The sequence below is a fragment of the Euleptes europaea genome, chromosome 19 (genome assembly GCF_029931775.1).
Source record: "Euleptes europaea isolate rEulEur1 chromosome 19, rEulEur1.hap1, whole genome shotgun sequence".
In the NCBI taxonomy this organism is placed as follows: domain Eukaryota; kingdom Metazoa; phylum Chordata; class Lepidosauria; order Squamata; family Sphaerodactylidae; genus Euleptes; species Euleptes europaea.
Window position 1 is genome coordinate 30,050,355 of NC_079330.1, and position 23,758 is coordinate 30,074,112.

The 23,758-nt window shown below is 46.9% G+C and overlaps 1 protein-coding gene across 3 annotated transcripts in view; it reads left to right on the forward strand.

The window, feature by feature from the left end:
* MED13 (mediator complex subunit 13) overlaps nucleotides 1-23,758 on the forward strand; it is a 150,515-nt gene that overhangs the window by 84,327 nt on the left and 42,430 nt on the right. For all 3 annotated transcript variants that reach the window (XM_056865609.1, XM_056865611.1, XM_056865610.1), the window contains exons 10-15: nucleotides 13,935-14,142; nucleotides 16,045-16,111; nucleotides 16,294-16,421; nucleotides 18,518-18,608; nucleotides 19,596-19,810; nucleotides 21,625-21,821. In XM_056865609.1, coding sequence (XP_056721587.1) covers nucleotides 13,935-14,142; nucleotides 16,045-16,111; nucleotides 16,294-16,421; nucleotides 18,518-18,608; nucleotides 19,596-19,810; nucleotides 21,625-21,821 — 906 coding nt within the window. The remainder of the gene's footprint in view (nucleotides 1-13,934; nucleotides 14,143-16,044; nucleotides 16,112-16,293; nucleotides 16,422-18,517; nucleotides 18,609-19,595; nucleotides 19,811-21,624; nucleotides 21,822-23,758) is intronic.

Consider the following 23,758-nt stretch of genomic DNA (forward strand, 5'->3'; position numbering starts at 1 on the left):
AAACGGGTTGGTCTGGCAGGACCTGTTGGGGACAAATCCATGCTGACCTCCCTGGATCACCAAGTTGTCCTTCAGGTGCTCGCAGATTGATATGTGTATTCTCTAAACATGACTACTTTTGTCCAGATCACATGCTATAAGGAATGTGATAATCTATTGAAAAGTTTGATGTGTTTTGTGTTGCAAAGTTTAATTTGCTATTCAAACATGCTGCTTGTCCTGTCTCAATAACACACTTTCTTTTCTTCATTACGAAATTTGTGTTCTATTTTCAGTTTTTAATTTTTCCTACCTCTCTGATGCCAAAAATACATGTGCTAAAGGCATAATTTATGCAGCAGTTTGTAGCTCTCTTTTAGTATTGGGTGGATTTGCAGTTTTGCTTTTAGAAAGCTGAAGCTTTTATACTTTTAAATTTCATAAATGTCAAGGAGTACAATTTTTTATATTTAACGTTATAAATGATGTGTTTATGTTAAACAAAATTAAGTTTAGATGAGGAAGTATTACATATATTTCAATTTCCCCAAAATTTCAGTTTTTCTGTGTCTTCAAAATGTCCAGGAATTTTACATCTTTAAGTCTGAGTAGACCATATTGGGCTAAGCAGATATGTCCAACCAACTCCTGTAAAGCTTGCTTATTTGGACATTTGGAGTTTGTTCCTTTCCACAGACTGCCAAGGTGAATGGCTTACTAAACTGCGAATCAGATACAGGAGTAGGGTTTCCATCTTTTGGGTGGGGCCTGGAGATCTCTTGGGATTGCCACTGATCTCCAGACACAGAGATCAATTCCCCTGGAGAAAATGGCTACTTTGGCGGTTGGGCTCTATGGTATTGCACCCCCTAGAGATTCCTTACCTTCTTAAACTCCACCTGCTGTAGCTTCACCCCCAAATCTCCAGGAATTTCCCAATTCACAGCTGGCAGCTCTGTACAAGAGCTCATTAAAATTGAAGTTTTTGTGGGGTGGGGGACACTAAGTGGGAGAGTGTTCCTGAAAAGTGGATTTAGTATTTTACTAGAGCGCTCTCTTTGTACTAAGGTGGAAGGGTGATTTTAAACCTGTTATAAATAAACAATCCCTTTCAGAATGTTGCTTACGCTAGTCACTTAAAACCACAGAAGGGGTTGGATTACATTTGTTAAGTTTCCCTGTTCTGTGTGGATGAGATTTCTGATTCTTCCCCTTTTGATGCATTTCAGGAAAAAAGCTCTGGTGTAGCAAGATCACCCTCGCCACTCTTCAGATTTCTCACAAAATTCACAAAAGCAAAATCCCTTTGTGGGATTTCCCCAAATTTCTAAGCTTGTAAAAAAATATGTGGCAGGTTGGAAGCTGTGGAATGAAAGGGCAAATCTTGTCTTCAGATCCCCCCCCCAAATGCAATGTAACAGCCGTTAAGCAAGATTCATTTCTAGAAGCTTAGTTGCTATTCTCTTGCCCTGTCAAGACTGAATCCCTTGAGAATAACATTATCTTTTTATATGAAGTTTTCCGCGAAACTTATTTAGATTTATGCTGTGTCCTTTCTGAGTGGTCAGGGCAGCTAACAAAGCTTTAAATTTTGTAAATTGGCCTTTAGTGGGTTTGCAAATGGAATAGCTCACATAAATAGACCTGGGGAAGAGAGAAAAATGGAATTTTAATGGTTTATTTATCTCTGTCTTGAAGAGCATTCAAGGCAGTTTACAAGCTTGGTTGTGATGCACAAAAAATGAACATTGAGATAGGACAGGGTTCAGCCAGGGCTTGGGGAAAACGGGTGAGGCAACTCTCAGCTGATTCCAGGACAGATGGTTGGTGTCTTTGCTGGCCTCCCTCTCTTAGAATCATAGAATCGGGCTGTACGGGCCATCTAGTCCAACCCCCTGCTTAATGCAGGATCAACCTAGAGCAGTGATGGCGAACCTTTTAGAGACCGAGTGCCCAAACTGCAACCCAAAACCCACTTATTCATCGTAAAGTGCCAGCACGGCAATTTAACCTGAATACTGAGGTTTTAGTTTAGAAAAAAACCCTCATACGTTAACATCTTATGCTCACAAGCATAAAATGATTCAAACAAAGTAAGGAAAGCAATCCCAAGTGCTTTAATTGATTTAAAATTATTTGGCAGAGAATTCCACACTTTAAGGATTTCATTTTCAGAACTAACTGTACTATCCTTTGTCATCCATAAAATTAAATCATGGCAATGACTGACAAACACCATTTTCCCCATCTGCATTCTCAAAACTCTGCAGGGGGGCTTATTGTTGAGTTGTGCATCTGAGTGGCAAGTCCAAGGCAAAACCTCTCTTTCACAAATAGACACACACACCCCCCCCATGCAGTTTTGAGACTCTGGATGGGGTAAATGTGCATCTCAGTGGCAAGTCCAAGGCAAAACCTCTCTTTCACAAATAGACACCCCCCCATGCAGTTTTGAGACTCTGGATGGGGTAAATGTGCATCTCAGTGGCATGTCCATGGCAAAACCTCTCTTTCACAAATAGACACCCCCCCATGCAGTTTTGAGACTCTGGATGGGGTAAATGTGCATCTCAGTGGCAAGTCCAAGGCAAAACCTCTCTTTCACAAATAGACACCCCCCCATGCAGTTTTGAGACTCTGGATGGGGTAAATGTGCATCTCAGTGGCAAGTCCAAGGCAAAACCTCTCTTTCACAAATAGACACCCCCCCCATGCAGTTTTGAGACTCTGGATGGGGTAAATGTGCATCTCAGTGGCAAGTCCAAGGCAAAACCTCTCTTTCACAAATAGACACCCCCCCATGCAGTTTTGAGACTCTGGATGGGGTAAATGTGCATCTCAGTGGCAAGTCCAAGGCAAAACCTCTCTTTCACAAATAGACACCCCCCCCATGCAGTTTTGAGACTCTGGATGGGGTAAATGTGCATCTCAGTGGCAAGTCCAAGGCAAAACCTCTCTTTCACAAATAGACACCCCCCCATGCAGTTTTGAGACTCTGGATGGGGTAAATGTGCATCTCAGTGGCAAGTCCAAGGCAAAACCTCTCTTTCACAAATAGACACACCCCCCCATGCAGTTTTGAGACTCTGGATGGGGTAAATGTGCATCTCAGTGGCAAGTCCAAGGCAAAACCTCTCTTTCACAAATAGACACCCCCCCATGCAGTTTTGAGACTCTGGATGGGGTAAATGTGCATCTCAGTGGCATGTCCATGGCAAAACCTCTCTTTCACAAATAGACACCCCCCCATGCAGTTTTGAGACTCTGGATGGGGTAAATGTGCATCTCAGTGGCAAGTCCAAGGCAAAACCTCTCTTTCACAAATAGACACCCCCCCATGCAGTTTTGAGACTCTGGATGGGGTAAATGTGCATCTCAGTGGCAAGTCCAAGGCAAAACCTCTCTTTCACAAATAGACACCCCCCCCATGCAGTTTTGAGACTCTGGATGGGGTAAATGTGCATCTCAGTGGCAAGTCCAAGGCAAAACCTCTCTTTCACAAATAGACACCCCCCCATGCAGTTTTGAGACTCTGGATGGGGTAAATGTGCATCTCAGTGGCAAGTCCAAGGCAAAACCTCTCTTTCACAAATAGACACCCCCCCATGCAGTTTTGAGACTCTGGATGGGGTAAATGTGCATCTCAGTGGCAAGTCCAAGGCAAAACCTCTCTTTCACAAATAGACACCCCCCCATGCAGTTTTGAGACTCTGGATGGGGTAAATGTGCATCTCAGTGGCAAGTCCAAGGCAAAACCTCTCTTTCACAAATAGACACACACCCCCATGCAGTTTTGAGACTCTGGATGGGGTAAATGTGCATCTCAGTGGCAAGTCCAAGGCAAAACCTCTCTTTCACAAATAGACACCCCCCCCCATGCAGTTTTAAGACTCTGGATGGGGTAAATGTGCATCTCAGTGGCAAGTCCAAGGCAAAACCTCTCTTTCACAAATAGACACCCCCCCATGCAGTTTTAAGACTCTGGATGGGGTAAATGTGCATCTCAGTGGCAAGTCCAAGGCAAAACCTCTCTTTCACAAATAGACACCCCCCCCCATGCAGTTTTAAGACTCTGGATGGGGTAAATGTGCATCTCAGTGGCAAGTCCAAGGCAAAACCTCTCTTTCACAAATAGACACCCCCCCATGCAGTTTTGAGACTGGATGGGGTAAATGTGCATCTCAGTGGCAAGTCCAAGGCAAAACCTCTCTTTCACAAATAGACACCCCCCCCATGCAGTTTTGAGACTCTGGATGGGGTAAATGTGCATCTCAGTGGCAAGTCCAAAGCAAAACCTCTCTTTCACAAATAGACACCCCCCCCATGCAGTTTTGAGACTCTGGATGGGGTAAATGTGCATCTCAGTGGCAAGTCCAAGGCAAAACCTCTCTTTCACAAATAGACACCCCCCCATGCAGTTTTGAGACTCTGGATGGGGTAAATGTGCATCTCAGTGGCAAGTCCAAGGCAAAACCTCTCTTTCACAAATAGACACCCCCCCATGCAGTTTTGAGACTCTGGATGGGGTAAATGTGCATCTCAGTGGCAAGTCCAAGGCAAAACCTCTCTTTCACAAATAGACACCCCCCCCATGCAGTTTTGAGACTGGATGGGGTAAATGTGCATCTCAGTGGCAAGTCCAAGGCAAAACCTCTCTTTCACAAATAGACACCCCCCCATGCAGTTTTGAGACTCTGGATGGGGTAAATGTGCATCTCAGTGGCAAGTCCAAGGCAAAACCTCTCTTTCACAAATAGACACCCCCCCCATGCAGTTTTGAGACTCTGGATGGGGTAAATGTGCATCTCAGTGGCAAGTCCAAGGCAAAACCTCTCTTTCACAAATAGACACCCCCCATGCAGTTTTGAGACTCTGGATGGGGTAAATGTGCATCTCTGTGGCAAGTCCAAGGCAAAACCTCTCTTTCACAAATAGACACCCCCTCCATGCAGTTTTGAGACTGGATGGGGTAAATGTGCATCTCTGTGGCAAGTCCAAGGCAAAACCTCTCTTTCACAAATAGACACCCCCTCCATGCAGTTTTGAGACTGGATGGGGTAAATGTGCATCTCTGTGGCAAGTCCAAGGCAAAACCTCTCTTTCACAAATAGACACCCCCCCCATGCAGTTTTGAGACTCTGGATGGGGTAAATGTGCATCTCAGTGGCAAGTCCAAGGCAAAACCTCTCTTTCACAAATAGACACCCCCCCATGCAGTTTTGAGACTCTGGATGGGGTAAATGTGCATCTCAGTGGCAAGTCCAAGGCAAAACCTCTCTTTCACAAATAGACACACACACCCCCCCCCCCATGCAGTTTTGAGACTCTGGATGGGGTAAATGTGCATCTCAGTGGCAAGTCCAAGGCAAAACCTCCCATTCACAAATGGCCAATAACCCCTGTCCTGAGCCCAGGCCTCCCCGGGCCACCTCGGGACTTCCCAGACACCGGCGGGGGCTAGCCACCACCCGCGGGGGGAGAAAAGGGGTCAGGACGGCAGGATAAAAGCCCCTCCCACCCGTCCTTTCCTCCACCCGCCGACAAACCTCCACAGTTGGGCGCCTGGCCGGGGGGGGGAGGGGGGCGAAGCGCCGACGACACCATCCCCAGACAGGAGCCGACCACCACCACCTACCTTTCCCCTGCAGGTTCCCCAAAGGCAAAAAGGGCAGACGCCCCTGAATCGGCCCAACTGAAGAGGGGTGGGGGGCCTTCTGGCAGGCGGGGAGTCCAGCCCCCCTGACACATGTGTGTGTGTGCACGCGCGCACCCTACTCCTCCACGTGGGCCCCTCCAGAGGGCCGCGGGGGACAGCCGGCCAGCCGGCTGCTGGGAGTGAGAAGGGCGGCTGGGCGGAACACCCTCCGGGGGGGCGGAGGGGCACCAGACGCCGAAGGAGGCGCGACAGCGTCAGCGAGAGGAAGCGGCGACGGGCTCCCCTCTTCTGGGCAGCGAGAGGCAAGGAGGCCCGGCTCAACGGCCGGGGAAGGAGCAGCGGGAGGCCCTGATGCGCGCACCCCCTGCAGGGATTTCTCCCCCCACGGCCCGGGAGTGGCGCGGGAGGCAGCAGGGAGGGGGGGTTCTCCGCCCCCCCCTCGGCTCTGGGCAGGGGGGGATCGGGACTGAGGCTGGGGTGGAAAAATTTGGCAAGGAGTCCAGGAAAGGGGGGCTTTGAACCGAGCGGTTCAAAGCCCCCGCGGCCCAGCTGAGCAGCCGCCTGCCTACAGCCTCCCCCATCCGGGGCGGGGCGGAGCCGGAAAGGCCAGCAGCTGGGAGGAACCACGCGTGCCGGCAGAGAGGGCAACGCGTGCCGGAAGTGGCACGCGTGCCATAGGTTCGCCAACACGGACCTAGAGCATCCCTGATAAGTGTTCGTCCAGCCTCTGCTTAATACTGCCAGTGAGGGGGAGCTCACCACTTCCCTAGGTAGCTGATTCCACTGTCGAACAACTCTTACTGTAAATCCCCCCCCCCCCCAATATCCAGCCCATGACCATGATATATCCCACCTGGAACTAGTTGTGTTAAACACATGAAGCTGCCTTATACTGAATTAGACCCTTGGCCCATCAAAGTCAGTATTGTCTACTCAGACCGGCAGCGTCTCTCCAGGGTCTCAGGCAGGGGTCATTCACATCACCTACCTGCCAAGTTCCTTTAACTGAAGGTGCCGGGGATTGAACTTGGACCCTTCTTCTGCATGCCAAGAAGATGCTCTGCCACTGAGCCACAGCCCCACAGTTAGTTCCTTTCCAGTCCCTTTTCTCTCTCTTGTATCTGCTTTTCTTTGCTTCACTTGTGCGCATCTGTTAAAAGCATTCCTAAATGGCTTAAAATACCACAGAAATCTTTTCTCCTATAAATTCTAAGGTTTTATTGGAAGAGGGGCTGCCCCCAAAAGTCATGGTATAGTATTACCAGAGGGGAGAGTTTTCTCCCAGCCTAATCTTTTATTGTGGTTTTTGGTCATAGTGAGCCCCTCCCCCAAGTTCCAGTTTGTTCTGTTCATTAATATAAGGCTCTGATGTGGCACTCCAGGTGACCCCCCCACAAGAACCAGTGCTTCTTGAGGGGTAGCCTGTGACAGCAGGCTGGAAGGAGGATGTTTAATTTCTTTACATTTGTGGGTTGGCCCTGGGGAAATTAAAAAACCTGCTGGTATGTGATTGTATGGGGGGATCTTGGGTGGCTCATTATTGGCAAGGTTGGTGAATGTGGGTCCCCCCCTCACATTTTCAGTGAACGTGGAGCTTTTTTGTGAACACATGAACACATGAAGCTGCCTTATACTGAATCAGCCCCTTGGTCCATCAAAGTCAGTGTTGTCTACTCAGACCGGCAGCGGCTCTCCAGGGTCTCAGGGTGAGGTCTTTCACATCACCTGCTTGCCTAGTCCGTTTAACTGGAGATGCTGGGAATTGAACCTGGGACCTTCTGCAAAACTGTATGAACACATGAAGCTGCCTTATATTGAATCAGACCATTAGTCCATCAAAGTCAGTATTGTGTACTCAGACTGGCAGCGGGTCTCCAGGGTCTCAGGCAGAGGTCTTTCACATCACCTGCTTGCCTAGTCTCTTTAACTGGAGATGCTGGGAATTGAACCTGGGACCTTCTGTGTGCCAAGCAGATGCTCTACCATTGAGCCACAGCTCCTCCCCTGCATCATGGAGGGCAGCCCTGGGCTTAAAACTGAAAGGGCATTTAACTGGGAGCCCCAGTCAATCTCTTCTTCCTAGCGAAGTGTATCTGTGTAGAACGTTTGAAGCACAACCTTTGTCCGCATTTTGCTTTATCGTTTAAAACAGCTGTACGCCTAAAAACAAAAAGGAACATGTGCAGTGACTCGTGGCGTCTGCCAAATTAGTTACTGCTGCTGAAGATCCTAGTAAAAGTATAGGTGATATTTGTGAAAGAGAGCAAGCCTTCTCAAGAGCCATATTCTGAATGGTTTATTTCTGGCCGGGGTCATATTTTTGCCAGTGTTTCTATTGTGCTGAGCACTTTGTCAGACTTTGTAGGGCCACCTATAATCCTTAACCACCCAACTAACATAAAGTGAAATTTATTGTCCAGAACTCCTGTTTTTAGGGAGTGTACCATCATAAACAACTGGCATTGGATATGTCTCAAGTATTCTGAGGCTGTTGGAGATGCCAACTCAGCTACTGCTGTAACTAACAGGGTGTGAAAATAGAGACCGGGCAAAGGGGCACAAGGGTTGATTGCCTTTTGGGGGGAGTGTAGGTGAGGTGTAGTCGAGTTAGTTTGGTTGCAGCAAAACTCAGCAGAAGCCTAGTGGCACCCTATGGACCACCGTGTTTTACAATTTCTGCGTGATAGTCTTTCTTGGACTAGAGCCGGGGTGGGGGTGGGGGCAACACGACACCTTGTTGAATTTAAGCAGGTGCTTAAATTAAATCTAGAGCTAGAAAAGATAACGTGCTTAAACTCTTTAGCGGTGTTTTATCTAAGAAAAAAAAAAGCCGTTCCTCTAACACACTGATTCGGGTGTCCACTTTCCACATCAGTAAAGGGGAATTAATAAGCATCTGTTTTTCAGTTGTTTCTGGGACCCTGTGAAGGAGGTCTAGGGGGTGAAACCGAAACTGGTGTGTTTAAGGAACGGTCTGCTTAGCTTCACTTCTGCTTTTTTTTCCCTTTAAGCAGAGTGCGGGATTTTTAGGTGCTGCCCACAACTGTCCCATGTCCTGAAACTTCAGCTGATTAGTTGCTTGGTCACATTTTCTGAACTAATACTATGGTTTCATTTTCTTCTTAGTTGAGAGCAAAGGAGCGTGTTTACTTTTAAAATCTCCTGTCAGTTTGATTCAAAGTTTCTTGGAAGCTGGGGTGTTAACAGAGAGATGCTGTCAGTCTTTTACGCCGTCTCATTTATGAAAGTTTGCTTGCCTCCTAATGGGCTAGTGTTCTGAGTGGCTTCCTATGCAGGCCAGTGTAGGACAGTGGCTTTGTATGTGTGTCCTGGGAAACTCTGTAGTTCCTCAGAAGCTTCCCTGGAATTTTTGAGAGGGAAGGTCAGGCAGCCTGCCATGAAACTTTCCCATTTGGGTTGCCTATCTCCAGGTGGTGGTGGGAGATCTCCTGCTATTTCGTTTTCCTTTCCTTTTATTTCAAGCTCATCTGACCAAAGGTCTTGAGCACAACATGCATAAGATAAAAGAATTTTAACATTATAGGTTATTAAAATATACAGCAGCAATAACTAAATTCTTAAGATACTTAAAACACTTTAAAATTAAAATAACAGTTAACAATAAATGAATTACTTTACAGGCATAACAATAACTACAATAATAATATCACTAGTTAACAATAGTTTAGCTTTGTCATGCCTTTAAGGAAACTATTATTACTAGATATTTCACGACACATTTGGTTATTTCTGGGTTAGTATCACCCAACAGAAATGGGACCAACCAAGAATCTCTTGCTATTACAACTGATCTTCAGGGGATAGAAATCAGTTCCCCTGAAGAAAATGGCCGCTTTCGCAATTGAACTCTATGGCATTGAATTCCTGCACCACTCCAAATCCTGCCCTCCTCAGACTCCACCCCCAAAATCTACAGCTATTTCCCAACCCAGAGCTGACAGTCCCATTTCCCACCCCTGTTAATCTTCTTCCTTTGCATTCCACAGTTGCTGTTTGTGTCCATACGCTCAGTAAACAGCAAAGCCCGACAGGTGCCTTTCTCTGGTCTGTAGGCCTTGCCCCTGAATCCCACACATTAAACTGGGGTTCCGGGACAAAAATTGCAAGGACTGCTCAGCAGGCAGGATGCTGAGGACAGGTAGAAGGCGGAGTGCTTAAAAATCGCTAAAACAAGGTGCTGCTCAGGAGTGCGTGATTACATCACTCAAATGCACAGTGGCGTCCAGGGAACATCCAGGGAACTGTCCCATGCAAGGTACAGATCAAGTGGTCTCTGTGGCCTGAGATGATAGGTGGAAGCCTCTCTCAGTTGAAAAATGCAGCATACAGAGTTATTTTCAGGTTGCCTGACAGCCCATTCCTGAGCCTGCGGTGGCCGGGGACAGTGTGGCTGAGGCACCGCCGTGGTGCCTCCAAAGCTGTTCTCCGGCCGTCGAAAGGCTTAAAAAGCCTTTTGGAATCTTTTTTATTTTTAAATGGGGCATTTTGCCCCATTGAGAACAGCGAGGCTGTTCAAACTGGCGCAGCCTCACTGTTTTAAATGGGGCAAAATGCCCATTTAAAAAAGCTGGCATAGCAATGCTGTTCTCCTCATCAGCGTACTGGGCCAAAAGAGGACAAGAAGATGCCTACTGGCATTTCCACCCCGGGAATGCCTCCCGGGACGCCGGCGCGGGGCTTTGCGCCAGTGGGACGCTGGCAGGAGGCCCAGCAGAAGGCCCAGCCGGCGGAAGTCCCAGCCGGTGTCCCTGGGCGGTGCTACCATGGCAGCACCAGGAGAACAGCGTCTGGGTCCCCCAGCCAGCAGCCATGCCAACCTGGATGGCATAAGTGAAACGGCTGCCAGTGTCCGTGCCACTTACGCCGGCACAGCCCTTTCCTGGCCTCCGAAGGACTTTCGTCCTTTCAGGTCAGGAATGGGCTGTTAGGCTTAGAAAAGAGCCATTTCTAGGTAGTCCTGTTGGCAAGTGTTGCATATTTGCATCTACAATAAGGGTTTAACGCACCACCGTCTCTGCTCATTCTCACTTCCTGAGTTTGAGGTGGCTTATCTTCCTAAGAACGGGTGTCCGTGGCCTAGTTTTCACAGCGGTGATAAACGTTTGTCTTGGTTGTTTTCCTTTCCAGGTGGCAAGTGGAAGCTCACAGTGCTGAATGTTCTGGGGTAGGGGAGACCCTCTGTGTAGAAAACTAGCATATCAGGAAGAAGCCTAGGCTAGGTAGAACCCTTATGCTCATCGTCTTTGTGCATAGAAATCCAGCCCAGCCAGGCATTTCTTGAATTCTTAAGCAAGAGGTCTCAGTCAGGATCACAGCAGAGATGACTGATTCTTTAGTTGTCAAGAGATGTCCACTCAGTGTGCGGCTGCTGTGAAAAAGGCAGTTTCCATGCTGGCCATAATTAGAGAGGAATAGAGAATAAAACTGCTGCTATCATACTGCCCTTGTACAAATCTATGGTGAGACCACACTTGGAATACTGTGTACAGTTCTGGTCACCACACCTAAAAAAGAATATTGCAGTTTGGGAAGGTGCAGAAAAGAGCAACCAAAATGATCAGGGGACTAGAGCAACAGCTCTATGAGGAGTGGTTAAAACACTTAGGGCCATTTAGCTTGGAAAGAAGGCGGTTAAGGGGAGACATGATAGAGGTCTATAAAATTATGCATGGTATGGAGAGAGTGGACAGGGAGAAGCTTTTCTCCCTCTCTCATAATACTAGAACACGGGGTCATCTGCTGAAGCTGGAGGGTGACAGATTCAAAACAGATAAAAGGAACTATTTCTTCACACAATGCATAGTTAAGTGGTGGAACTCCCTGCCCTAGGATGTGGTGATGGCTGCCAACTTGGAAGGCTTTCAGAGGGGAACAGACATGTTCATGGAGGATAGGGCTGTTCATGGCTAGTAGTCAAAATGGATACAAGTCATGATGCATATCAGTTCTCTAAAGGATCAGAGGAGTATGCCTATTATATTAGGTGCTGTGGAACACAGGAGGGGTAATGATGCTGCAGTTGTCTTGTTTGTGGGCTTTCTAGAGGCACCTGGTTGGGCCTATGTGTGAACAAACCGCTGGACCTGATGAACCTTGGTCTGATCCAGTATGGCCTTTTTTTATGTCCTTAGATCTGGAATACGTATTCCAGATTTAAAGACTCCAGTGATGCACCACAGGGATTCTAGCAAAAAAAAAAAAATGTCGAGAAAGCCGCAGACAGCTGAAACCAGCCTGTCCTTGGTTTAGAACACAAAGAAATCCCAGTGCAATCCTTTTAGAGACAGCAGCCTTGTAAACAGATGATCACCTGGTGGTTTGTTGCGGGCAAGAATTGCCTTCAGGCTTCAAAGGTTTACATAAAATGGTTCAGTGAGGCCACAAATGACTACCATAAGTGAAGTGTGGGCAGGTAGACAGGCTAGTGAGTAAATAAAACTGGATGATGGTAACTTTTTATTTATTTACTTATTTTCTACCCTGCCTCCCCCCCCCCCCCAATTTGCAAGAGTGTTAAAGAACTGTTGCTGGAGGGGTAGAGGAGGGAGAAAACCCAAACCATGCAGAGAGCCAGCATGGTGTAGTGGCGGACTCTAATCTGGAGAACCGGGTTTGATTCCCCACTCCTCCACATGAGGCCGCAGGGTGACCTTGGGCTAGTCACAGTTCTCTCAGAGCTCTCTCAGCCTCACCTACCTCACAGGGTGCCTGTTGTGAGGAGAGGAAGGGAAGGAGATTGTAAGCCGGGTTGATTCTTCCTTAAGTGGTAGAGAAAGTCGGCATACAAAAACCAAACTTCTTTTTAAGGTTACTGTTTCTCATGCTGCTTGAATCAAATATTTGAGAGCTAGTTGGCAGAAGAAAACAGTGGCTGGCATCACATTGGTCGCCCAAATACTCCTATGTGCCCGAGGGGCAATACAGGGTTATATGTTTTCTCCCCCCAAAAGTAGCCTTTGCCCACCTGCACCCCATGCTGTTACATTGAATCATAGAATCATACAGTTGGAAGTGGCCATACAGGCCATCTAGTACAACCCCCCCTTTTAAAGAATATTTATTTTTCTGCATACTGGGGGAGGATACCTTGCTTCACCTAATTTGAAATAGTACTACAAAGGGTCAATATCTACAAGTTTAATTTTAATAAAAAGCAGTGTTGCTTTTTATTAATAAAATGTACTATGCATTCTTGCAGGGGGGGAAAGGGAGAAGAATTAACCATTTTGAACTGAATCATGATTTCATGCCAAACACCTCTGAAACAGGGAGGTCTTTTTGAAGCTGTTTATGAATGTGGCACGGGGGGCGGGGGCGGCTACTGTTCAGAGACCAAGTCTAAACCCCACAAGGCAGGTCTGAGTTTTTGTGCTTGCCAAAGCCGGCTCTTCGGCTCTTGCTTTTCCTGGGACGCCTGTGCCAGCTTTCGAGTGCAGCCACTTTGGAGGTTACAGTTCCCTTGTACTTATTAAAATATTGATACTTGGCCCTTTCCAGAGCTCAAGTACAGATGCACGGTGTCTGTTGGACAGGGTATCAGCTTTGTGAAAGCAGGCACACAAAACTTGAATAGTACCTTCAGAAGACCTAATTATACAGTGCAGGAAAGAGAGACCAGTATCAGCCGTCACTATAATAACTGGGCCTGTAAATAAGGGTCCCTTTTTTTGACTGAGTGGCTATGAACCTCCAGGGCCAAGTGTATGAGAAGTGGGACAAGAAATGCATTGTTGCTTACAATTCTTGTGGAACTCAAATGAAAAGAGATGGCAGAAATGTGACAGGTCCATTGTCACGGTTGAGGGTGGGGACCAGTAAGGCCTGGGGTCAAATCCTAGCTCAGCCAAGCAACGCACCTTGTTCCAGTTCTCAACCTAACCTGTGTAGAGCTGCCATAAGGATCTTTCTTTCTCTACCGCCACATTTTTATCCACCACCCCTCTTCCTCCAGGAAATCTTTCTTTTTATCATAACAACCACTCTGTGATGTAGGTGAAGCTGAGAGACACACACAGAGTAAATGGTCCACTCCAAGATCATCCAGGGAGTTTCATGGCTGAGTGTGGTTTTAAGCTCCTGACTCCCCAGTCCCTATTCTAAATGCTATACCTCATTGGCTCACTGGATAAAACTCCATACATAGGCTACTCTGAGCTTGTTTGCACAAGTACAAATGTGAGGAAATGTTTAGCCAACGGAAGGGGTTTTTTGGTTCTCATTCTTACTTATAGGGGGCTGAGGGAGCAGTTTGTAACCAGGTCTTTTCTTTTCCTTGCAGATTAATGGTGCAATGCAGGAAGCCCCTCAAGGTCTCCGAAGAACTGGTGCTGCAGTATCAGAGTAAGAATCAGTATCTGGCAGCAATAGCATCTGACCAGGAGCCGGAAATGGATCCATATGCGTTTGTTGATGGCGATGAAGAGTTCCCTTTCCCTGACAAAAAAGACAGGCAGAACAGTGAGCGAGAAGTTGGGAAAAAACATAAGGTGAGTGAACAAAGAGGTGTGTAAGCTAGTAAAAGGCCTGGGATGAGGAGCGTTCCAGGAGTGGTCCTGTAGGGAAGAGGCATCGACTGATTAATACAAATAGCACCATGTGCCCAGGGAGCGCTGGACTTGGGTTTCTCAAGCAGCAACTCTCGGTGCCACTCGGTCATCCACTTTTGAAATTCAGGGAGGGGACCGAAAAGCAGATGGAACACAGGCAGGATAATGCTGCTGCTGCAGTCGTCTTGCTTGTGGGCTACCTAGAGGCACCTGGTTGGCCACTTTCTGAACAGACTGCTGGACTTGATGGACCTTGGTCTGATCCAGCAGGGCTTTTCTTATGTCCTTATGTCCTTAGATTGTGAACATGACCCAGGGATCTGCAGTTCAAAGAGGAAAAGTCACTAGTCTCATTTGGGCATGCCCAAGCCCTTAGCCACACCCCAAGCAGCTCTTTGTATCCTAGCCGTGGAATGCATTGCTTACGAACATAAAAATTCATGCAGGTTTTTAAGGGAGAGCTTGTGAGCAGGTCATATGTTACTCGCAGATCTCAATCCTGCTCCTGCATATTCTCCCGAAACGGTTGCCTGGATTTGTCTGGTCCAGTGCAGTGTTTTTTTTCCACATGGGAGTCCACTACGGGAATCCCGAGGCCCTTCTGTGGCATGGATGTTGCGTCGGAAAGAGGCCCAGGTGGTCTCGTTACTGAAAATGCAGTGACTCATTGGGTCCGAAACCACTGTAGCTGGAATTGTTAGGGCGGGAAAGAAGAGAAATGTGAGTATTCTTAAAAAACACATTCCGTATTCAAGTAGGGAATTGAGGAAATCCTTCAGATACCCCAGGAGTAGCTGTGTTGGTGCCATAGCTCAGGCTTTGTAGTGCATATGGTCTCAGATTCAGTCAGCGGCATCTTCAAGGAAGAAGGTTGCCAAGTTCACTGGATAGAAAGCTTTGGCTGCAAATGCTGCTGATACCACTTAACAGGGTCAGTAGTGTGATGGGTGTGGCCCACCAGTGCCTTTCCTTCTTTCTGCTAAAGACCTCAGGATGGGAGGGTGGGTGTGAACCTGCTGTAGTGTGAGAACGTTGAAAGGTGAAGGTGCAGAATTGTGTGCAGGGTTTTAGGTTTGCCCCCATTGCAATATGTGTGTGTAAAACTAGTTTCACAGGTTATCCTAAATCAGTGGTTAGCTTTTAGGGTTTTTCTCAGGGGTGCTGTTAGGTTGCGAAGTTCCAGTATATGTAGTAGCAGTATCGTTGTCTCAGTAGGGAAGTGCTGCAGTTCAGTAGCTGAGCACCTCGTTTTCAGCGCAGAAGTTCCAGGTTCAGTCCCTGGCCTTTCCAGTTAAAAGGATCTCTCTGGTCCAGGGGTCCTCAACCTTTATGAGCCTGTGGGCACCTTTGGAATTCTGGTACAGGTGGTGGGCGTAGCCGCAAAACAGTCACCACAAGAGGCAGAACTACAATGCGCATGTGCGCATACACAGAGGAAGCCCAAGTGCAGGGGAACAAGAGGAGTAATTTTTAAAATACCATGGGAATAAGGAGTGAGAGAGAATAAAACCTCTGGTGGCAGCTGCCACTGAAACAACATGATTTAAATCTGCACAGCCTATTAGCTCTCCAGTGGCCAGTGAAAAGTTCAGTTGCGTAGGAGCCCTACCAGCTTTTTAAAAACATTTGGCGGTCAGCAAGAAAGATGTTGGTGGGCACCATGATGCCCATGGGTACCAGGTAGGGGGCCTCTGCTCGGGTACCAGGACTGGGAAAGGATCTCTACCGGGAGCTGCTGCCAGCAGTTCTGGGCAGAGTCGCCACAAGGCGGCTTCGTTTGTTGGTGATTCGTGTTCAGTGGACGAGTGTTCACACGTGCTCCCTGCTGCTACTTTTTTGCAGACCGAAGATGGGACTCCCAGTGTTGGAGAGGATGCGATGTCACTTTTTAGTCCTTCAGTCAAACAAGGTACAATTTCTGGATTGTTTTTTAAAATGCATGTTAGTAGTGTATTCTACAAATGTTGGAAAACCTACAAGAGCATAGGAGTTTCTTTGGCTGTAGGACCTAATTACTTGAATTAGATCAGTAGGTAAATGGCTATAATTTGAACAGCATCTAAGGCTGAGCCTCTGATCTTCTTCCTTTAGCGGTAGATGCCCAGCGCGCTCCTCCTAACAATCGCACGGCCTCAACTAGCTTGTTTCATGAGAACGACCTCGTTGTCTCGCTCAACGACCTCGACAATATCTTCAATTCCGATGAAGATGAGCTCACAGTAAGTGGCTTGCTGAGATGTGCTTTGTGGCTTTATTGGACGGAGGTCAAGGAGCATCACGGGCAGTGCCGGCGTTCTATAATTATGAAGAAAACGGCACCCCTTGTCATGCTTCTGTGTCATTTTGTATAGCCCTCAGAATGAACCAGATGTGTTTAAGTCATCTTCATCTTAGCCCTGGTGTTGCATGTAGCGCACCATGATCCTGCCTGTTTTCCTCCATGGTGTGATGTAGTCTGGGTATTGGCTAGCAGATCTTTTGTATGGAGGATTTTTCTAAGCCCTCTTCTGGCCTTGTGACAGTTTATTGTTGAAGGCTTTATTCTGGCAAAACCCAAGTCCTTAATATCAGTGACTCCTTGGTCTGAAGCAAAAATTGTGAAATCAGGTTTTGGTTGTCCACCTCAACAGCTAAGAATGTTTTTGTTAAAAAAAAAAACCCACAAATTGGAGTGTAGAGTGTCAGTTGGAAGGGTTTTCTCCCATTTCAGCCCTGGATATTTCAGGTAAGTTAATAAAGCTTGAGGAGCCCCATGGCGCAGAGTGGTAAGCTGCAGTACTGCAGTCCAAGCTCTGCTCACGACCTGAGTTCGATCCCAACGGAAGTTGGTTTCAGGTAGCCGGCTCAAGGTTGGCTCAGCCTTCCATCCTTCCGAGGTCTGTAAAATGAGTACCCAGCTTGCTGGGGGTAAAGGGAAGATGACTGGGGAAGGCACTGGCAAACCACCCCGTAAACAAAGTCTGCCTAGGAAACGTTGGGATGTGATGTCACCCCATGGGTCAGGAATGACCCGGTGCTTGCACAGGAGTACCTTTACCTTTTTTAAAAAAAAGCCTGACCTGGATGGCACGGGCTAGCTTATTTCATCAGACCTTGGAAGCTAGTCAGGGTTGGCCTTGGTTAGTACTTGGATGGGAGATCACCAAGGAAGTCCTGGGTCCGCTACACTGAGACAGGCAGTGGCAAACCACCTCTGTTCACCTCTTGCTTTGAAAACCCTACAGGGCTGCCGTAGGTCAGCTGTGACCTGACGGCACTTTCCACCACCAATGCAGGCATTGGTTATTGCTCGGTGATTTGAATGTGTGTAGCATCAGTGGGTCAAGAGTTGATTTTACCTCAAAGAATATAGGAAGCAGTTTATGTAGTGATTCTTAGCTCAGGAGTCAGTGCAGCGGATGTGCATGTAGCGAGTTGGCTCTTCCGCCACACTTTCCTCTTTATCAGCATGCTCAGTGGGATCTTTGCAGCCAAGGGAAGTGGTTTGTTCAGATGATCAGTTGTTTGGATGCGGCGTTCTCAAGAGTCATTTGTAACAGCCTTTCCTACCTTTTAATTATAAGAACGGTGTTTTTGGTGGCTGTCTGTATGTTCATTCTCTGCGCAACGTTTTCTCCTGAATTAATGACGGCTAAAATATTAACACATTTATAACTTTCACATTTGTAAATGTGCCAATGACTGCAGCCTAAATCCCGAGTCTTGATTTGGATTAGGCTCAATATTCTCTCCAGGATCAGAGGAGCATGCCTATTGTATTAGGTGCTGTGAAACACAGGCAGGATGGTGCTGCTACAGTCGTCTTGTTTGGGGGCTTCCTATTGGCACCTGGTTGGCCACTGTTTGAACAGACTGCTGGACTTGATGGGCCTCGGTCTGATCCAGCAGGGCTTTTCTTATGTTCCTATGTTCTTATTTGTTTGTGTTAGATATAGTGCTCATTGTAATTCAGGTGTGTGTTATTTTTTTGGAAGTTGCTTTATGTTTTCGTTTTTTAGAGAAGTGACTCTGTGTGTGCCTTACAATGACTGGGATCCAAAGAGTTTATTTAGGCACATCCAATGGCTTGGCTGTGCTCAGTGGGTTTTCTGACCTTTTCCCTTTTGAACAGCAGGACACCCCCCCACACACACACACACAGCTATATCACAAGTTACTTTTGAAACTCCTGCCAGTGGCAAGCATTTCATAGCTTGTGAAAGAACTTCTATGAAACTGCTTAGAACATTTCAGAGACTCGAATAAAACATATCAGTGGAGTCACTTACATTTCTCCTTCTCTCTCCCTCACCTCTGCTTCGTTTTTCCTCTCAAGCCTGGGTCTAAAAGAACACTGAATGGAGCAGATGACAAAGCCAACTGCAAAGAGTCAAAAGCAGGAAACCTGGACCCCTTGTCATGCATAAGTAAGCCCCACCCCTATGAATGAATGGTTTATTACAGTCATAGGTCAGCATAATACATAAATACCAAAAAAGATAGTACTTGCATGAGTATAAATGTTCGCTACTGGAGCTGCTAACTGGGAGTGAGTCACACCTACTCAGATTGGGTTGGATCTTCACTTATGCTCAGCACAGTAGTAGCGTGACAGGTTTTTGTCTTTCTGAGCCCAAGAGAATGCATCCCTTTTGAAGAGAGCATTTTGTGCAGCATCTTAGCCTTTAAGAGATCCAGCGTGGTATAGTGGTTAAGAGTGGTGGTTTGGAGCTGTTTACTGTGATATGGAGAACCAGGTTTGATTCCCTGTTCCTCCACATGAGTGGCGAAGGTTAATCTGGTAAACGATTTGATTCCCCACTCCTACACACAAAGCCAGCTGGGTGACCTTGGGCAAGTTATGGCTATGTTAGAGCTCTCTCAGCCCCACCTACCTCACAAGGTGTCTGTTGTGGGGAGGGGAAGGGAAGGTGATTGTAAGCGGGTTTGATTCTCCCTTAAGTGGTAGAGAAAGTCAGCATATAAAAACCAACTCTACTTCTTAAGATGCCAAGCAGCTTTTTGTTTTTACATTGCAAGAGTAGGTTGAATCATGTTGGTGTTCCTCATACCTGTGTTGGGGGGGCAGCGGCAGGGGAACTATTTATTAAATACAAGCTTTGCTGGTGCAGTGCGTGAATTGGCTCTAGGGGAGCATTTTGGGGAGAATGCTTGAAATCGGCCCTTGCAGGGCTTCCAGATGACATTCAGGCTCTAATTCTGGAGACATTCCAGAGGAGTGGTGTTCCATGATGGTAGGTGGTCCTGCCAAAAAGATGCCTTAGCAGCCCTTGTCACCTGGGCGACGTATGCTTTAGGATTGGGGCCTGTTGTGGTAAACTCACAGTAGACGCTGGGTGGTTCTGGTCATGCCGGCCCTCTCCTCCTGAAACCACTTTTAACGTCTACACCAGGCACGGCCGATCTTCACAAAATGTATCCTACCCCACCGTCATTGGAGCAACACATTATGGGGTTTTCTCCCATGAACATGAACAATAAGGAATACGGCAGCATGGACACGACTCCTGGAGGGACTGTCCTAGAAGGAAATGGTGCTACCGCTGGAGTTCAGTTCAGGATTGAGGTGGATGAGGGATTCTGTAGTCCAAAGCCTTCGGAAATAAAGGTGCGTGACTTCATTTCGGTGTTTCTGACTCTTTCCATTTTGGGCCCAGTGTGTTTGGTTCATTAGTCTGTGGGCAGCTGGTGCTGCTTGGGGTTTATCAGGTGTTACAGGATGATGCTGTGCTCCACAGAAGCAAAAAACGACATCCCTTTTCCACCTGCTGCCCAGCAAAGATGCTTTGTAGGGCAGGGGCAGTATACACGAGTGTGTTTATAGCCACCCTATCTCTTCATCACACTGATGCTGCAGTGGATCAAGCCATCCTCCAAGGAGCCTTCTTCCAGTCGAAGGAACCTTCAACATAAGTTGCTCTTCCTCTAATGGAAGTTCTTCCTGCAACTTAAGTTAAAAGAAGGTTTCAAGTTTTGCTCTGTGGAGCGGTACAATAGGGGTAGAAGCCCTTCTGCTGTTTTCACAGTATAAGATGTCATTTGGTACCATTTTGCGAGAGGCGCTTTTTGCCCACTGTAATGTGTTGCCATCAGCTTTTTAAAAAAACATGTTAGCCCCACGGTAGAAGATGACTTGAAGATTTTCCTTCTGGTTGCCAGCATTAAACTGCTAACAACCGTACAGTAGATTCCTACTTACCAATAATCAGCTTTTTGTTAAATCAGTATTGGGTGTTGAGTTTGTGGAGGGAAAAAAGGTCCAATGAAGACAGATCTTGGCTAAGATTCTCAACAAGCTACCTCTTCTCACGGGGGAAAGGGAATCACCCGTCTTTCCAGATGCCCTCCTTACCTCAGAGTAGAAGGGACCCTCACAGTTAGTATTCAGGGGTCCGTTCTAACTGAGTTTATTGGCACAATAATCCATTGTGCCACAGTGCCCTTGATTTTTTTTTTACATTTTCCCAGTTGCAGTTACATTGAAAATGGTACCCAAAGTATATTATACAAAAGCATACCACAATCAGCAGTAAAAACCACGCCTCTAATTCCCAAATTGTTTCAGGCAACTTGGAACAAGAATGAATATGGTTTCCTTCCAGTCCTAGACACAAAGATAGTCAGCCAGGACAATGAAGAAGAGCCCTGCTCTGAACACCCAGCTGAGATGAGGCGAGACCCCATATTGTCTGTCACCTTGCCCATAGAAAGGCAAACTAAATGCAGGTCTGTTGCCATGAGGATCAGCTGGGCCTTTTGAGGGCTTTTTCAGCAGGCAACTACCTTATACACTGGCCAGCCCTGGCCTTGTCCTCCAATAATGTACTTACTGTGGCCCTTAAAATTGACATTAACTACAGCCAAGCAGCTTTTAAAAGCCATGTTGGGCATGATCAAGTGGTGGGCCTCCGATCTTCTTTTATCCACCACCGTTGGCAGTATCAGTTAAAATTTATCTGGCAAATCCAGACAAGCAGATACTTTCAGACATTCCTAATCTGTACAGATTGTGGAGTCCAGGCTAGGAATGGGTATGAATGATTCCATCCACAAAGTGTTAGCAGGTTGGTTCCAGTGAAGGTTCTTTTCCCACTGGGCTTGGAGAGAACTGGACTTGTCTGGGTAGCAAAGGGATTGTTAGATGGTGCAGTGGACACCATTGAGATGGTGAAGAAGAAGAATGCATTTTCTTTCATCACTGTCACAGCATAGACTAAAAAATGAGCTCTGAGCTTGGGTTCAGCCAAAGTTTTCCTGGGTCTGTGCTCAGGCTCTGAAGCTTTATGTCCCTGCGTTCTGCGCATGAAGGAGACGACTGACTTTTTTAAATAGTAGAAATGGCCATGCTGAAACCTTCGATACTTCTTCTTTTTTGCTACCTGGACTTCTTCATGAATGCTCTTTCCTTCTTTGTCTCCTTAGGACTACTCCTACGTTTATAAGCCTGAAAACAGCCAGGCTTTTGTTGGGTGTTCCATGTTTGCACCACTGAAGGCTCTTCCAAGCCAGTGTCTCCCACCCATCAAACTGCCAGAGGAGTGTGTTTACCGCCAGAGCTGGGCTGTTGGAAAACTGGAGCTGCTTCCACCGGGCCCTGCAATACCATTCATCAAAGAGAGGTATGTTAGGGGGGTGTATGAGAAAGAGAGAGCGATCATAGAGGGTTGTTTTGTGTGTCGTCATGTAAGATTACAACATACCAGGAATCCTTTGCAATCTCTGCTGAAACAGGTTGGCACAAAAGCACGCTATTTGATGGGACTTCAGCAAGGGGCGGGGCTGTGGTTCAGTGGTAGAGCCTCTGCTTTGCATGCAGAAGGTCCCAGGTTAAATCCCCGGCATCTCCAGTTAAAGGGACTAGGCAAGTAGGTGATGTGAAAGACCTCTACCCTGGAGAGCCACTGCAGGTCTAAGTAGACAATACTGACTTTGATGGACCAAGGGACTGATTCAGTATAAGGCAACTACATGTGTTCAAGAGAAGATCCTTGCAGAAGGTGCTTAAACGGTTGGATCCTGTGATGTGTCAGCCGGAAGCGCTGATGATCATTCATCCTTCTCTCGTTTCCCTTGCCCCAGCAGTCCTTTCAGACTCCATGAAAGTTGATCTCACAGAACCCAGGCTGACTAATAGCCACAGTGGGCAAGGGGGCTTCACTAAGAAGGGGAAGAGGATGTAATCTTCTTCCTGCTTCTTGTGTCAGTGAAACTGGTGCTTGTGGAAGAGGGGGCAATTTCCCCTTCACAATTCAGACCCCACAGTTCATAGAGGCCCAGGTATAAGGGCAGGGGTTGTGGCTCAGTGGTAGAGCATCTGCTTGGCATGCAGAAAGTCGCAGGTTCAATCCCTGGCATCTCTCCAGTTAAAGAGACTAGGCAAATAGGTGATGTGAAAGACCCCTACCTGAGACCCTGGAGAACCGCTGCTGGTCTGAGTAGACAATACTGACTTTTTTGATGGCCCAAGGGTCTGATTTAGTAGAAGTTAGCTTCATGTGTACCCTGGCAATCAACTTTCATGGGGTCAGAAGAGACGTCTGGAGGAAGGGAAATGTAAGAAGGATCCCTGATCCTTGGGTGTGGATATTGTGAGATCCAGCTCAAAATTTTGGATCTAGGACTCCTGTGATTAAAATGGCCTTAAAGCTAAAGCCAAACACTCAAATTAAGAACCATACTTTAAATAATTCATGTAGCCCTAAGTCATTTAATACAATGGGTTTATTTCTCTACCTGCGTTTAAAATAGCTATTTAAACAGGTGTAAATTTTATTTGTTGTCTCATGTAATGGTTTCCTGGGGGTGCTTAGTAGTATCATTTAATTTTAATAAGCTGTGAAGAGTATTAGAAAGTAAATACAGTGCCATTTGTGATGCTATTCTGACAATATCGTCGTTAGCACTGGGTGTGTGCAGGCTGTCTCCAGTTTTGTTTTTTTGGGGGTGTCACGATTTATGCTTGAAATAGAATCTTTGAAAAATTAAGAGAGCTGTCCTGTACATATGGAGACCAACCTTATGGGTACATTATTTGGGGTGCTTTGGAAATGGTGTATGAAGGACCCCTTCCCCAAGCCTGTCCTTTATGCTGTGGTTCTCTGACAACCCAATCATCCGACACGTTAGTATCATTTTAAAAGTATACACTGGTTTTCCTGTTAGCTGTCACATAAGCAGTCAGGTTTAAGTACTTGATATGACATCATTGAAGCCAAAGGAAGCTGAGAGTGAATGTGTTGCTGGCAAGTAACATCATCACATAGCTAAATCTGATTGGCTCTATGATTCCCAACTACTAGGGAAAAAAGATTTGAACAAAGAGGACAGTGCTGGAGAGGCAACCACGGGGTGGGGTGGGGGGCTGTGTAGACTCTTATTCAGGCCCATTGCCCAAATGTGTTTGGGACGACCCTTGAAGAATGTGCCAAAGATCCAGCTAGCACAGAATGCTGTGGCTACACTGCTGTTCGGGGCCAGCTACCAGGAGCGTGTCACTCTGATTCTACAGCAATTGCACTGGCTTCTGATCCACTCCCAAGCCCAATTCCAGGAGTTG